At 42.7% G+C, this 16,444-nt stretch overlaps 1 protein-coding gene across 2 annotated transcripts; it reads right to left on the reverse strand.

Moving 5' to 3' along the window:
- Window positions 1-2,196: 2,196 nt before the first annotated feature.
- LOC119209914 (myosin-7) lies at window positions 2,197-15,018 on the reverse strand. 2 transcript variants are annotated; one of them, XM_037459553.2, is made up of 39 exons: window positions 15,004-15,018; window positions 14,872-14,909; window positions 14,496-14,712; window positions 14,210-14,353; window positions 13,967-14,123; window positions 13,861-13,888; window positions 13,211-13,316; window positions 13,044-13,136; window positions 12,773-12,836; window positions 12,588-12,686; window positions 12,403-12,506; window positions 11,482-11,620; window positions 11,282-11,400; window positions 10,761-10,910; window positions 10,439-10,609; window positions 10,041-10,350; window positions 9,851-9,930; window positions 9,527-9,732; window positions 9,152-9,275; window positions 8,616-8,752; window positions 8,251-8,506; window positions 7,864-8,106; window positions 7,604-7,780; window positions 7,352-7,497; window positions 7,145-7,235; window positions 6,668-7,057; window positions 6,445-6,571; window positions 6,196-6,314; window positions 5,918-6,114; window positions 5,496-5,679; window positions 5,204-5,369; window positions 4,978-5,102; window positions 4,585-4,893; window positions 4,294-4,497; window positions 3,907-4,203; window positions 3,512-3,616; window positions 3,326-3,421; window positions 2,944-3,078; window positions 2,198-2,326 (listed from the first exon to the last, which is right to left on the reverse strand). In XM_037459553.2, exons 3-39 carry the CDS (start codon window positions 14,694-14,696, stop codon window positions 2,306-2,308), a joined length of 5,820 nt encoding a protein of 1,939 aa, XP_037315450.2. In that variant the 5' UTR covers window positions 14,697-14,712; window positions 14,872-14,909; window positions 15,004-15,018; the 3' UTR covers window positions 2,198-2,305. The 2 variants fall into 2 exon arrangements, with proteins under 2 accessions (XP_062413937.1, XP_037315450.2); XM_062557953.1 differs by having other exon boundaries at window positions 2,197-2,326; window positions 3,326-3,616.
- Window positions 15,019-16,444: the final 1,426 nt, after the last annotated feature.

Below are 16,444 nucleotides of genomic sequence, written 5' to 3' on the forward strand. Positions count from 1 at the left end.
TACGTATACGTTCGTTTTATCGATGAGGCAACATCTGATAATGACCTGCTGTACTTTGTCAGCAGCATTAGCAACATGAGCAGATTTGTAATCTCATTACGAAGGAAAAGAAGCAAAACGCGTGCTTTTCAGTGCCGTTGAGTGGAACCACTGTGGTTTGTGCATTCTGTAGGACACAACATGGTAGCAAGAGCATGCAGGAGACAACAAACAATCTTGTCAGGGGCATCTGTCCTGTTAGATAGAAATCCCCCCCCCCCCCCCCCACCCTACCCCACCCCTTTCAATTCTGAATATTTGGTATGAAAGAGATGTTTCTTGTGATTCATTGTTAACCAGTGATGTGAATATTAATCATGAAATTAAAAATATGAGCAAAATATCCTTCAGTGTTGCATTTGTGTTATTTCATCTCTGCTCTATAAGGTGTGTCATTCAAATCAAAAAATAAAGGTCAAAATGGGTAACGGGTCAACGGACTAAATCTACATACTACAAATATTGGTTTAATGCACCTAGATCTGAGGAACAAACGATACTACTGACATTATGGCATTTTATATAAATGCAAGTTTTGTGTGACAAACTATAACACTATTTTTAGGTTAAGTATCTTAAATGGTGAATCATTTTTTGAAAGAATGCATTGTGGACATAAACAACACATGAAAGAATACTGAGACAAAACTCAGTTTATCTAGAATTATTATATTTAGCTTCTGGAATGACAAATCACATGCGTGCTCACGGACACACATTGTGGTAAAGTAGGTAGGATTATGTACAGTAACTCATCGTGGCAATGGTAATGAGTCCCGGTTACGTCACGTCACTCGGAAGTCACTAAAGTTTCTTAGTGGACTTATTCCATGACCCAGAGTTCAGACCAGGAAGCAGAGTCTTACACACTTCTCTGCGCTTCACTCAGCGTAATTAACTCTATAGAAACTGTTTCTGCCCCACGGACACCGTTATTTAAATCAAAGGTAAACAACCGAGGAGTTATATTCAATAACTTAGTCAAAGTTAAAAGTAATAATACAACTGTGCAACAAACTAGGAGAATTAAAGGGGGACTTTTGAATATTAGATCTCTGAGCTCTAAAGCTGTTTTAGTAAATTAACTAATATCTGACCACCATGTGGATATATTTTGTCTTATGTGGATGTCGACAGCCATTTCTCTCATTTCTGGATTCAATTGGTTTCTGTCAGAATGAAAATGAACCAACTCATTGTTTTAACCACAACCACAATAACAGGTTGCTACCCAGTAGGAGTTTTAATTATTATAATTGTATGTAATTCACTGTAATATTCTAGTGTGTCGTATTTAAATAATATAAAATATTATATATCATATATTCTAAGATCATATCATATATTATGTTATTTGGCATTTGTTATGGTTTTCACCTGTTCTCTTTTCTGGGCGTACATTCATCACCAAACCATGTGATCTAAACCTGGCTTGATTTTGTAAGTGAAAGAAGTGTGTTTTTGTGACACGAAGAATATATTCAAACCGATCCTGGGGCGTCATTCATCCCGAGTCTCAGACGAGTCGGCAAACCAAACCCAGTGAGCGGTGCATCCGGGCCCTGGACCTCTAACATTTGGATTCAAAGAAAAGATGTGACAAAGGAACAATCGGATCAGTACACGAGTCACATGGTTTGTTTCATGCTCAGGGATGGAAACACTCTGGAGTGTGTATTCTCCTCATGGGAAGTTCAAAAGAAATACGTCTGATGATTGTGATGCCACTACGACACGAAGCAAACAAATCAACAAATCAAACTGTATCCAGTGAACATTTGAGCCCAGTATGATCAGAACCCCAACACACACACAGTGATGTCATCAGAGAGAGAGTGATGTTACATGAGCATGAGGAAATTCTCCAAATCTCTAATTCTCGAACTCAACCGTAATATTAATTGAACAGCTACAATGTCAACCTTAAGTATAATGTATTCATGAGTTTATGAACCTATAAAGATAAAAAAAAACCTTCCCAACCTCTCTACAACTAAAGAAAGTCAGTTCAGAGCGTCAGCACAAGGTGGCAGGAGTGACCTTTAGTAAATCTAACCCATTTGTGACCCTCGTGCCACAGGAAGTGAACATTTTTGATAGTGAAAGCCGGGGAATTTAACATACACCAGATGTGACACGCTAACGTGAAGAATTCTGAAGTGAATGAGCACTGTACAAGTTCATTTGATTGCACGTGTTTTATTCTACAGAATTACTTTGAAGACAAAAGGGGATCACAGGAGAGCCGTACGGTCTTCTGAGCGCTTCACTCCTCATCTAGACCTTTCTGTGAGGGAGGATTTTAAAAGACAACCGGATCAGTGACAGTGGAGCAACAAGACCCAACAAGTGCTACCAAAGGTAACTTTAAGATCTTACAAGGTTTATTTTATTCTCAGTCCTTTACTCTATGTTGACTTGGAAAAAATCATTTGAAATGCTCAAGTATAAATGTATAATTTGTGGGATCGGAAGGATCTAAACGTTGTAACACTGAATGAATGTGGAGGAGAGCTACACTTTTTAAAAAGAGACAATCTTTATATAAAGCTTTATATCCTGCCGATTCAAAATCATGAAAAGGGCTGTGAACACAAGTCCAATAGTGGTTGAGGGTTGATTATAACTGAATGGTGACTGTATATACTACTGTAGGGATAAAAATACTGTGTACAGTATATATATAGTATTTAGTTTACATCCATCTTTGTTAAATGAAATAGATCTCTATGAATATTGGTTTGGTTGATTTACTCCTACTATATTTTGAACGTTTTGTAATAACTAATACAAAGTGGTTAAAACAAAGCGTTAATGGATTCTAAACTTCAATGGATGATTGAAGAGTTGAGTGCAGTAGGTTGAAGGCAGTAGGAGAGTACATGAAGTGCGTTGGTTTCTCACCTTCGAGCCCACATCTCGGGTCTTGGCACGCAGCTTGTTGACCTGAGACTCTGCGATATCAGCTCGCTCTTCAGCCTCGTCCAGCTCGTGCTGCAGTTTGCGGAACTTGCCCAGATTAGTATTGGCCTGCTCTTCCTGCAGGAATTAACGAAAAAACAAAGGCCACAATAAACTACCCAGAATGCAATGAACCTGGGGCTGCATGCTCCCCAGTTGGATTAGAGTTAGAATTTCAGCTATACACAACATTACAGGGTCTGAGAGGTTACTACAACGACAACAGGCGTTTTAACAATATCTTAGCATGTATGAAATCCGGGGGAGTGGTTCTGTATGAACAAAGAAACTGTGTCTAGACCGTGAGCACACCGCTCGCACTTACAGCCTCCTCAGCAGCCCTCTTATAGGCTTTGACTTTCAGCTGCAGTTTGTCGACCAGATCCTGCAGACGCACCATGTTCTTTCGGTCCTCATCCGTCTGTATGAATGGGAGGTATAGGTAAAAGACTCTTAGTTTGAAAAGGAGAATATAGAGCATGTTCAGAATAAGGTGTTGTAATGAAATCACCTGGTATGTGAGCTCTTTGATGCGTCTCTCATATTTACGGATTCCCTTCACAGCTTCACCGCTCTTCTTCTGCTCGGATTCCACCTCACCCTCCAGATCCCTCACCTGAAAAACATCAGTAAACCACACATTGGAAATTCACAATTATCCTCAGTAAAAATTGTCAGGCTGTAATTTCCTTCAAATTCATTTCATTTGAATATTTTTGGGAAGAATATTTTATTTTGAAATAATAACCAGATTCTCTCCCAAATACATGCGCTCTTGACACATTTTCCAAGAGTCACCGAAGCGTTTCGTGCACAGCGACACAGATTTCCAAACCGGATGTATTCGTTCCACAACTCTTCTTTCCAAAGTGTGTATAATGTGTATGCTTAGCAAGTTTCTCTTACCCTGGCCTCGAGCTTCTGCACCTGCTTCTTGCCTCCCTTCAAGGCGATCTGTTCTGCTTCATCCAGACGGTGCTGCAGGTCTTTGATGGTCTGCTCCATGTTCTTCTTCATGCGCTCCAGGTGAGCGCTGGTGTCCTGCTCCTTCTTCAGCTCCTCGGCCATCATGGCAGCATCCGTGATGGCCTTCTTGGCCTTCTCTTCAGCATTTCTGCACTCCTGCACAGCTTCCTCCACTTCACTTTGAAGCTGAGAAGCATCAACCTCAAGTTTCTTCTTCTGGTTTATAAGGCCAGTGTTCTGTGATAATTGAAAGATGGTTACTGCAGTTAGAAATAATAATGCCATTAATTTATTCTGTGGTTTCTTCAATTTTCCATTGCACGGTACCTGTGAGTGCAGTAGCTGCACCCTTTCACTAACGTCCAGCAGCTCTTGCTCAGCCAGTTTGCGCCCTCTCTCCGTTTGCTCCAGAGCAGCTCTGAGCTCCTCCAGCTCGGCCTGAAGCAAGTTGTTGCGTCTTTCAACCATGGCATTATTCTCTTTGAGATCATCGTTGGCTCGAACAGCCTCATCCAGCTGGATCTGGCAGTCCTTTACAGGGTGACATCAACAACATGAATATTAAGAATACGTTTGAATTTAAAACTAAGGCAGTGCACCTTTCCTTCGCTGGTTTACCTTCAGATGTGCGTGAACGGCCTTGAGTTGTTTCTGGGCTTCTGCTGCCTGCCTGTTGGATTGGCTCAGCTGGATCTCCATCTCATTGAGGTCTCCCTCCATCTTCTTCTTCAAACGGAGAGCCTCATTCCTACTGCGACATTCTGCCTCAAGAGAGCTCTGCAGGGTGTCGATGGTCCTCTGCAGGTTCCTCTTGTTCTGCTCCATCTCCTCGTCTTTCTCAGCTAGCTTGCGTTCAATCTCAGCTTTGATTTGATTGAACTCCAACTGGGCTCTTAAAATCTTACCTTCTTCATGCTCCAAGGAGGCCTGGTTGACAGGGGGCAGAGTTATACATTGCAGTTGATAGATGACAGTTTGACCTTGAGAACTGTTCATTCAGAGGACCTGTACCTCCGCTTCCTCAAGAGCAGACTGGATCTCACTTTTCTCCTGCTCCAGCTGTTTTCGTAATTTCTCCAGTTCATGGATGCTCTTTCCACTTTCACCAAGTTGCTCAGTGATGTCGGAAATCTCCTCTGTGGAATGCAATGCAGCCATTTAAGGTGGCTTTACATCAAAGGTCATCCTTAAGTATGACAGTAGAAACTCAGAGATAAACCCTAGCAGCAGAGCTTACCCTGTAAGTTCTTGTTCTCTCTCTTCATGGTCTCCAGGTGATCCAAAGACTCCTCGTAGGAGTTCTTCAGCTTGAAGAGCTCAGTGCTCAGAGCCCGCGCCTCCTTTTGGGAGCTCTCTAGCTCACACTGTGACTCTTCATTCTTCTGCTTCCACTCAGACAGAACCTACAGTGGGTAGTAAGGGCAGCAATAAGTGTGTGTGCACCAGATGGAAGAGTTGCAGAGTTGGCTCTTATTTTAAAAAGAGTTAAAGATGGCAGCATTTACAGAAAACACTAAGCAGTATTTCACCTTGTCGAAATTTCTTTGCTTCTTGTCAAGAACAGCAGCAGCAGCATTAGACCTCTCCACATCCACCATGAGATCTTCAATCTCATTCTGCAGCCTGTGTTTGGTCTTCTCCAGGGACGAACACTTAGCATTCACTGCTTCAACAGCCTCCTCAGCATCCTGCAGACGCTGAGCCAGCTTCTTCCTTTAGAAATCAACCATTCGAATCGTTCAACGCCCTTCACTTGTGATTGCCTGGATCCTTTGTTATGACATCAACTAATATGACTCGTTGCTCAGTCATCCAACAGACAAACTTTTTGTTCGTCTTACATTTGAGTATGAACATAACACAAACAAAAAGCTGATCTGCTAGACAAGGTAAAATGTCTCTTTAGGAATTGTAATTCGAATGATGAAATTTGTATGTTAAACTGTCTTACTTGGCCTCCTCCAGTTCCTCTGTTCTCTGGATGGCATCTGTTTCGTACTTAGTTCTCCACTGAGCCACCTCAGAGTTGGCCTTGGACATGGACCGCTGCAGTTCAGCCTTGGCCTCCTGCTCCTCCTCATACTGCTCCCTGAGCAGGTCACAGTCGTGGCGGGCCGACTGCACTGCATGGGCCAGGGCGGTCTTTGCCTGTCAGAACCAAACCATATGAGTAGTAACACTGTACAAGTACATTTCCTCTGGTTGCTGCGTACTGAAACTTTATCACACCTTGGTTTCCTCCTCCAGTTGTCGCTTTAGGTCTTCAACCTGTTGAGTGTAGGACATTTTCCCTCTGGTCAGTTGAGACACCAGGGATTCCTTTTCTTCCAGCTGCCTCGTGAGCTCACCTTGTCACAACAAAGGCAAAATCATATTGTCAGTGTCCCAACCAACCATTTTTTCTTTGCGGAACCGTGAAAAAAATTGTATTTCATGAAAATGGTATAAAGCTATACAGGGAGCATATAAAAAAGATACCATTTTCCGTTTGAAGTTTCGCTTTCTGCATATTGAAGTCATTGATCCAGCGTTGGGCCTCTTCAAATTTAGTCTTGTATTCATTCATCTGATCTTCCAGAGTCCGGCATGACTTCTCTAGATTTGTCTATATTTCACAAAAAACGTTTAAATACCTTTGTACCACAAGTTATAGCCAATATCTGTACAATTTTAACTTTAGCAAGGAATGAGTTGAGCCAACCTTTGTCTTCACAATGTGTTCCATAGTGGAGATCACGTCGTCCAGCTCCAGTCTGAGCTCACTCTTCTCCTTCTCCAGTTTCTGCTTAACTCTCTGCAGGTTGTCAATCTGCTCTCCCAGTTCCGCCACACTGTCGGCTTGTTTCTTCCTGAGTGTGGCAGCAGTGGCTTCATGCTGCAGAGTGGCCTCTTCCAGGTCTCTGCGCAGTTTCTGGAACTCGGCCTCCCTCTTCTTGTTCATCTCAATCTGGGCGGATGTTGCTCCACCAGCCTCCTCCAGCCTCTCACTGATCTCCTCCAGCTCTCTGGCCAAGTCTGCTCTCTGCTTCTCCACCTTGGCCCGGGCAGCTCGCTCTGCCTCCAGCTCTTCCTCCAGCTCCTCAATGCGGGCCTGTAAATGTCAAACTATTTGGTCACTGTTACCATCAATGGCTTTACCAATATTGAACCATCATCCATTATTATAATCAGCCATTACCTGGAGCTCCTTCAGTTTCTTTTGGAGCTGAATTGTTATAGCTTGCTCATCTTCTATTCTGTTGTTAAGCTGGCTAACTTCAAAATCTTTCCTGTGATGAAATACAGTAGGGTTAGAACAACTGGCCATCGGTTCTGCTTTTACCTGTACAGCATAGTGTCTTGTATGAGATCCAGGCTGTACCTACAGATGATATATTTTGCTTACTTTTTTAGATGCTCTTCAAGTTGCTGCTTGTCATTCTCAAGGTCCATTAAGCTCTCCTGGGTCATCTTCAAGTCCCCCTCCAGCTTTCTCTTAGCTCTCTCAAGATCCATGCGAATCTTCTTCTCTTGTTCCAGTGAGCCTTCAAGCTGGACAATATTATTGAAGAAAGTACAACTGTGTAACCAATACGCAAAGAGCAGAAGGTATTAAGACAAGACAAAGGGTTGCGATAATACGTAGGAGAATTCTTACATCATCCACTTGCTGCTCCAGCTTAGCTTTGGCCTTGGTCAGAGTGTTGACTTTGTCTTCTTCACTCTGCAGATCATCCAGCGTTTGCTGATGAGCCTCCTGTAAGGCCTTCTTTTCCTTGGTCAACTTGGCAATGATTTCATCCAAAGCAGCCATTTCTTCAACCAGGTTCTTCACCTATGTCCAGAGGAGGAGAGGAGGGGATGATTTCCACACAAAAGGTATTTGGGAGACTTTATAGTGATTGGTGTGTGTTCTACCTTGTTCTCAGTGGCATGTTTCTCTTTCTCCACTTTAGCCAGTGTTAACTCCAGGTCATCAATGTCTTTCTTCAACTCACAGCACTCGTCCTCCAACTTCCTCTTCTTAGCAGTCAGTTCTGCATTCATCTCCTCCTCATCCTCCAGTCTCTCAGACAGCTCTTTGGCTTTGGCCTCCAGCTGAATTTTGTTCTTGATCAGCCCCTCACACCTTTCTTCAGCATCACAAAGATTATCTTGCTCCTGGATTGAAATTATGCTTCATATGGTAAGTCAAAGGGGGTACCCAGTGAATTGAAAATTGAAAAAATGAGATTGTGTTGCATATACTGTAAGGCTATTTACTATATATTTGATATTAGAATATAATAATATCATTGGACTCACAGCCTGGACATGGAGCTGCAGGTCGTTCTTCTCTTGGAGAAGAGAAACCATTTTTTCCTCTAATTCCTTTCTACGAGCCTCCGATTTGGCATATGCCTCCTTCAGCTTCAGGAATTCCTCTTTCATGTTGGCCATCTCCTTTTCTGCCTCAGCAGATCGCAACAGAGGTTTGATCTTGAAGAAGAGCTTCATCCAGGGCCAATTCTTAACCCCCATGAAAGCACGGATGTTCCACTGAATCACCAATAGTGCATCTCTGTCGGAAGATCAGATCAGAGTAATTACTCTCACTTACACAAAACAAAATCTTGACGGATTACTATGTATCCCCGTCTTTTTAAGGCTCAATTCCTGTTTGCTCTGACCTCCTCTCAACAATCTTGTTGAATTCCATTCTTGCAAGCAGGCCTCTCGCTCTCGCCTGGATTCCAGTTATGATGAGTGACAAACGGTCATCCCTCATTTCCTCCAGTGTCCCGAGAAGACCAGCCTTGAAGAATACCTTGAGTAGCAATAAATATGCTCCTCTTAGAAATGTAAAGTCCGACTTAAGTTGTTCCTTGTTCAATGCAACACACACTGTTACTGCCATCGTAAAACAATGTTACTGGTGGTTACATCTAACTTGCGGTTAATTAAACCCACTGATGGTAGGTCGAGGACTCACTGAGTTGAGGTTTTGCAGTAACAACTAAAAAGAACAGTGGAGCAGAAATGGTCAGCGTGGAGTAAATGGGTAAAATGCAACTTAATGCTTCATCTAAACGCTCATGTCACAGCATAGGAAAGGTTATTTCTAGATGTATGACAACTTTGTTTGGCTCATTATGTTTTACCAGTGTGGAATTAGCCGCTAAGACCGTCATGCTTTAATGCTATATGTTTCTCGTTTATTAATTACCTTTGTGTGCCCAAACTTGTACTGATTGTGATCAATATCCAGAGACCCCAGAAGTTTCTCAGCTCCCTTCTTGCTGTCAATGAACTGGCCATCAGGAATGGCAGCAGGATTCAAGATGCGATATCTGATAAATAGAAGGTAAAAATCTGTAAATTACATTCACAGTTTTTTGGGGAATTTAAAGTATATAACCAACCATTTCAGATAAGTTAGAATCGACAAGGTGGTTAGATCGGGGAGTACAATATACATATAAGGAGGAAATAAGAAAAAAACAAGAAAGTACAGCGGAAAATTGTGAAAATATGAATAAGAAAACGGGCGTAGGAAAAAAATACCTGTTTGAAAGGTTAACTGACTTAAATCCAATCATACCTCTGTTTGAAATCTCCATAGAGGATCCTGTTGGGGAAGCCCTTTCTGCAGATCCTGATGCCTTCCAGCACACCATTACAGCGCAGCTGATGCATCACCAGTGGGTTCTCCATGGCCCCAGGAGTCTTGGTCTCATTGGGGATGATGCAGCGGACAAAGTGAGGGTGAGTGGACCTCAAGTTGGTCATCAGCTTGTGCAGGTTCTCCTGTGGAGGTCATTAAACCCTGTGCTTAACAACATATTGTGATCCATATCTTATCAATCTAGAATTAAGTCTTATTGCTTTACGTAAGAAGTGGCCGTAGTATTATGTTTTCACTTACCCTGTGTAAGGCAGACACAGTTTGGAAGGACGAACCCTTCTTCTTGCTGCCCCCTCCTTTGCCACCCTTCCCCCCTTCACCTAATGAACCAGTGTACAGTGCATTCGATTTCATCAACAGATTCAGCCATCAACTGTTCAATTTTGCAGATTTTACTGTGACAAATGGAGTATGTACAGTTCATTCCTACCTGTTTCAGATGCAGAATAATTTACAAAGAGGAAAGATAACAACTTAAGATTAGACTTCTGGTAGAGTCCTACAACGGTCTCATTCAGAGGGTCTTTGTTCTTCACCAGCCAGTTGAAGATATTATAGTCAACAGTTCCAGCGTAGTGCATCAGGGCAAAATGAGCCTCTGGTTTTCCTTTGACAATTCTGGGCTTCTGGAAGTTGCCAGACTTGCCCAGATGGTTGTCATAGAGCTTTGCTTTAAAGGTGGCATCAGAGGCTTTGGGGAACATGCACTCCTCTTCAAGGATGGACATGATACCCATGGGCTGAAGGGACAGAGACACCAGTGGTTTGAAGGAAATACATCAACCAATCGTCATATGGGTCCAAACATCGAATAGTCAAGTCTCTCACCTTTTCTATCAGGTCAATACAGGCCTGCAAGTCCATTCCAAAATCTATGAAAGTCCATTCAATGCCCTCTTTCTTGTACTCTTCCTGCTCCAGCACAAACATGTGGTGGTTGAAAAACTGTTGCAGCTTCTCATTGGTGAAGTTGATGCACAGCTGCTCAAAGGTGTTGAACTGAAATTAAATGTGACAAACATTTTGATAAGTTATCATATCCATACTCTATATACATCATTTGTTTTACCGGCATAAAATTGAAAAAGATGGAGATGATTAAATACATTTGACTGCATAATATATTTTATCACATTAGTTGCTTTCTCACATCAAAGATTTCAAATCCTGCAATGTCCAGTACGCCAATGAAGTACTGGCGGGGCTGCCTTGTGTCCAGCGATTGGTTGATCCTCACCACCATCCACAGAAACATCTTCTCATACACTGATTTAGAGAGTGCGCCAACAGCATAGTACACCTAAAGAAAAATCCAACCTTAGAACGTTAGAGTAAATAGACCTTTACAATCAGTGTTTCCTCCTGTATCTATTGTACTTGAAGGTAGGGGTCCCCAACCTCTACTGCCTTCGCTGTGCGCAGCGAGGAGTGGACAATTGTAAATGTGAAATAAAACGTTTGTTGACGCTTGGGAAATATGTCAAGAGACACGTATATAGGGGGGAATCCGGACAATTTTCTAAACAAGACATTTTTCTGAAAAAAAAGTCAAATGACAAAAGAAAAAATTGTATTCTTTATGTGGTGTGGCCCAATAGTGATACTGGTCCGCGGAGCGGTGGTTGGGGACCTCTGCTTTGACAAACACCTTACAATAAGTTTCATTGTTACCTGCTGGACATTTTGTCCTTTGGTGACCCACTCATTGCCTACTTTGACTCTTGGGTGACACAGACCCTTGATGAGGTCGGCAGAGTTTAGGCCCATCAGGTATGCAACTTTGTCAACACCTGAAAAAATGCATGATCCCTTATTAATAAACTAAAAACTTGCCGCATGTTTCATGTCCCCAATCACACAGCGTCTCTCACCTTCAGTGCCATCAGCCTCCGCCTGCTCCTCGCGCTGCTTGTTCTTGAACTTCATGTTGCCGTGATGCATGATGGCACCGGTCAGCTTGTAAATGCCGTTCTTCTCTTCTTGAGTGAAGCCCAGCACGTCAAAGGCATCCTGTTGAGGAGCATAGGATAACTTCATAATAACTCATGTCATTACCTTTTTGCACTATGAGTGGCAGGCGAGGTTTTTTTTTTCTCCCTGAGCCTCCATGATCCCCCATTATAACATTAGTCAGAATCCAATCCGATATATGTGAATCAGCCAGAAACAGTAATACTTGTTCAATGGTACATTTAACTTCAATTAATAGTAATGATTTAAAACAATACCATAACAAAAACAATAATAATAATGATTTATAAGCCTTCAACATGTTCAGAGCCATTGAGAGAAAGATGATTGTTCTAAAGCTGATGATTATAATGCATTTTAACCGTCTCTTACTTGTATTCAATTGATTGCTATCTATTGAAACATTATTGAAATTGACAGTGTAATACTATGTGTAATACTACTAATAATATGTCTCTATCAATACTATAATTGATAGTATAATGGTATATATAATGGTTAAAAATTATTTTTTGGTCACTCCGTCTATTTTGTGTTTATAGAGGATATACAAAAGATGACTTAAATGTTCACAAAACATTTTGTAGTCGTTAACATATACTCTTATTGTCTATTACATAGTTTATATATATATATACATATATATATTAACTATGTTGAAATATATTGTTTCATAAACACAAAGATAAAACAAACTAAAAATACAATAACATGAATTATGGCCCAACTAATAAGAAGTAAACACAATTCATTATCATGCTGTTTTGTTATCAGCTTTCTAACTAATGAGTCATTTAAGCATCATCATCATCACCACTCACATCAGTGGCGATCAGCTCCTCGGAGTCGTTGATGGAGGCTACTGTGGTCTCTCCTTGGGAGATGAAGGCGTAGTCATAGGGGTTGTTGGTGATGAGCAGCATCTCTGAGGATCAACAAACAAGTGTTGAGACTCTCTGTGCCCGTTGGGATGTTTCTCGTCACCAACCAGTTTGTTTCCATATACCAAGCAGCTCAGGTTTCTTCTGAGACAGAATCTGATAGAAGATGTGGTAATCTCTCTCATTCTTTAGCTGGAAGGTGACACGAGACTTTTCCAGCAGATCTGTAAAGACATAATGTAAAATAATGTAAGACAATGAACATCCTCAATGGTCCATATGAAAAGAGTAGATAAAAAGACATATTTACATGTCTCAATATCAGCTGAGGCCAGCTTTCCACTGGCTGCAAAATGGATTCGGATGAATTTCCCCTAAAATGATGAAAGAAGGGGGGTATTTAATGGGACTGTGACCTGAGGCGGTCCCTGCTGATGAATTCCAATCACACTTTACAGTCTGTTGGCACTTTTGAAACAAATGTTCACACTGCACTGTTGTTGTTGTTTGCTGGTGGGCTGAGGGCTACTAAATGAAATTTGGTTGTATCATTTTTATCTTTATAACAGACAGAAACTTACAAATCTAGAAGAGTTGTCATTCCGGATGGTTTTGGCATTGCCGAAGGCCTCCAGAGCAGGGTTAGCCTGAATGATTTGATCCTCCAGGGTACCCTAAAAGAAATGACGATCTAGTTTAATCAAAAGAAAAGGATTCAATGTGACGTTCTATGTCTCAGCATTAAAACCTTCTTATCAGAGCCTGCGTCCTTCTTGCCGCCTGCAGCTGCAATGCTGGCAAAGTACTGGATGACTCTCTTGGTGTTGACAGTTTTCCCAGCACCGGATTCTCCACTGAAAGCACAGATGTCTTTGATAAGTTCACAACACACAGCGCATCATCTCCGAATATCTCTCGTCAACTCGTTGTCATTCAAATTTTTCGCGCACTGACGCGTTTCCATGCACGGTCATCAGGAAACAGACATTCAACGTTATTCAAACAAATATAAGTAAGTAAACTAAAGTCAGGGACATAACTAAGTAAATCCATGTGCCTGCTCTGACCATCTAATAATAGCATGGATGAGATCACTTGGGTGTGTCTCATTCAGAGGGTTAGGGTGCTTTGTGTGTCGTTGTCAAGGATGTCACAGAGCGCCGGGCTCAGAATAACCCCTGATTATTGGTTGACTATTTCATAAAACTACAATGTAATGTAATAAATATATTCAGTTGCTCGAGTCTACGGTGGCATCAGCATTCGCAACTGTTCACTTAGAAACACACCACAACAGACGTTCCCCGCAGAAACTGCAGCACAGAAGCTAAAACAAACAATGTTTCCCACAGCGACGCGTAATTCTCAATCCTTGTGTAACACGGAATCACAACTTACGTGATGAGAATTGACTGATTTTCTCTGTCTGGAAAAGAGAAGGAAGAATTACTGAGGATGTGAGGATTCAACACCTGCTGACATCGCGGTAGCTGTGATGAATTACCAGTCAGCATGTACTGGTAGGCATTGTCTGAGATGGAGAAGATGTGAGGAGGAGCTTCAGTCCTCTTCTTTCCTCTATAGGCCACAACCACCTCTTGGTTGTAGACCGGCAGCCACTTGTAGGGGTTGATGGTCACACAGAAGAGCCCAGAGTAGGTCTGTCAGAATCAAATTGAGGAAGTGAATGGTTTTGAGAGCTACAATAGGGCTTTAATTGCACGACAGCTGAAGGATATAGACTTACGTAGATCATCCACGCTGCATAACGCTCTTTGAGGTTAAACAGCACGGCGGGCTCGTGGAGGAAGGTGAACATCGCCATGTCTTCAATTTTATCAAACTTTGGCGGGTTCTGAGGGTGTACATCGCACTCCTTCACTGTCACAGTCTGAACATGGAGAGAGTGGATGTTAATGTACTGCTTCCAACTGACTTCAAAGATCGTTCCTCTGCACAGCCACAGGACAAATGTTCCTGTGAAAACAGAGCATCAGCTGGGGGACCAGTTGCCCCCGGGGCGGCGCACTGACCTTTCCCTTTGCCGTCTGTGCAGTGACGTTGTCGCCCTCCCGGCTGGTTATAGAAGCTTTCACGTACTCTTCGTCCACGTCAGGTACGAAGCACTCCTTCTTCATGTCGAAGGTACGGGTCTGGGCCTCCAGGCGCTCCCTGTCGGACTTCCTCAGGTACGGGGCCGCAGGCCCGAACTCTCTCATGACCGCGTCACCCATTTTTCACCTTCACCGTCTACAGAAAAAAAGATTCAATTTCAGCGTAGAAGCGCAGCATATGCAGATACAGTCCGTTTTGCATTGTTTATTTATTGGTGTTTTTTCCATTTCTCTCCTCACAATGTAAAATGTCGTTTTTCAATCACGCACTTTAGGGGTTTTGAGACATGCTTACCTTACTAATCCTGACCAAGGAGATGAGGTGTGCTGGTCCTGTGGAAGTAAATCATCGAAAATGATGAGACCATCTGCAGCTGACACCAGAAGAGCTTGAGGTGAATTGCGAGCCATTGTGCCTGCACCTTACCTTGAGATAGAATGGTGACCTGTTGGGGGTGTCACCATGAGGTCCCCTTATAAACAAACCCTCTCCGCCAAATATGGAGGAGCATTCAGGCCCCAGGAATGTTATTGTGTCTGCATGTTTTCGGGGGGCGTGAGGGGATTGGGGTTAATGAGAGGCTGAGAGCAATATAGAAATCGGCAGGTCAGAGTGTAATCAGCGGCGGGTCTTCTGACGAGGCCATATTAGGAGCTCCATGTGGTGCAGTGATTAATCATATGTATCCTCAAGCAGCCAGGAGACCACAACTCGCTCTTTAAATAGATACAGGCAGGAATTCTTTGCTCATCGTCCCTTAAGTGAGCTTCTGTCAGAGGAGCAATAAATGCAGCCCTGTGCAGAAGCATCTTCACTTGGGACCCGCAGGATGGACGTTGATCAAAAACTGTTGAAATGGATTTTAATGGCGTGGGATTCAAATAAATGTGCTCATATCTTAACAGATGTTGACATGCTCAACTTTAGGATGTTATATTCTTTCTAACTTATTTTTTCTTTCAGTAGTTATAAGTTCTTGTTGATCACTGAATTGATGGGATAGAAACGTTGACAGTAAATTTGAAGTTATTCCAGAATTTTGAGTAAAGCAATAGTTCGCCGGGTTGGAGACGGACAAAGAAATGACATTAAAAATAACCCTGAGAATTCCGTAAATGCAAAGTACTGGTATTGTTTTCTAAACAAAGAAAATATTTGGCGAGATATTCTAGAGAAGTATGTCATGTATGGCTATCAATTACCCAGAAGGCTTAGGTAGAGTCGCAGTGAGGCATTGGTAGCATATTGTGTTTAGTTATCATAGAAGGGACTTTGGGGGGAATATAAACAGCAACCACATACCAAATGGGTGGGTCTAAATAAAGAACAGCCCAGTGGGAGATTAACCAGGCGACCAGTGCAAGGCCCCACAGACGGAGGTCTGCCACAGGTGACGGGCTTGAGAGTCACTGAGAGGCGGCAACGCTGACACACAATGGAAGGCTGTGTCAACGCGACATGCTCCGATTAGATGCAAAGGTCACGGTGGAAGCCTTCTCCCATTATCATCTGCTGCAGCTACAGCGCCGTTGACATGGCATGGTGTCTCCGGGGGACAAAGATAACTGTGTGAAATTCCTGTTTCGCACACGGCACTGATTGAGGAGAACAGCCTCGGGGGCTTTGGGGATCCTGCCTTTCCCCTGCGTCTGGGATCACTTGTAGCAGACCGTGGCCTCGAGCCGGCTTGTGCCTCACATAAATCCATTGTGAGTGGCATGTTTGTTCCACAGTACATCCATTTTAAAGCAGGGCCGGGTCTAGACAGGCATGTATGAAGGGGCAGCCACAAATCTTGAGGGGGCATTGTGCTTAGTTTATGTGCTTAGTAGATTTAGTTTGAGGGGGCACAACATTTATTTGAGGG

Source organism: Pungitius pungitius, chromosome 15, assembly GCF_949316345.1.
Source record: "Pungitius pungitius chromosome 15, fPunPun2.1, whole genome shotgun sequence".
In the NCBI taxonomy this organism is placed as follows: domain Eukaryota; kingdom Metazoa; phylum Chordata; class Actinopteri; order Perciformes; family Gasterosteidae; genus Pungitius; species Pungitius pungitius.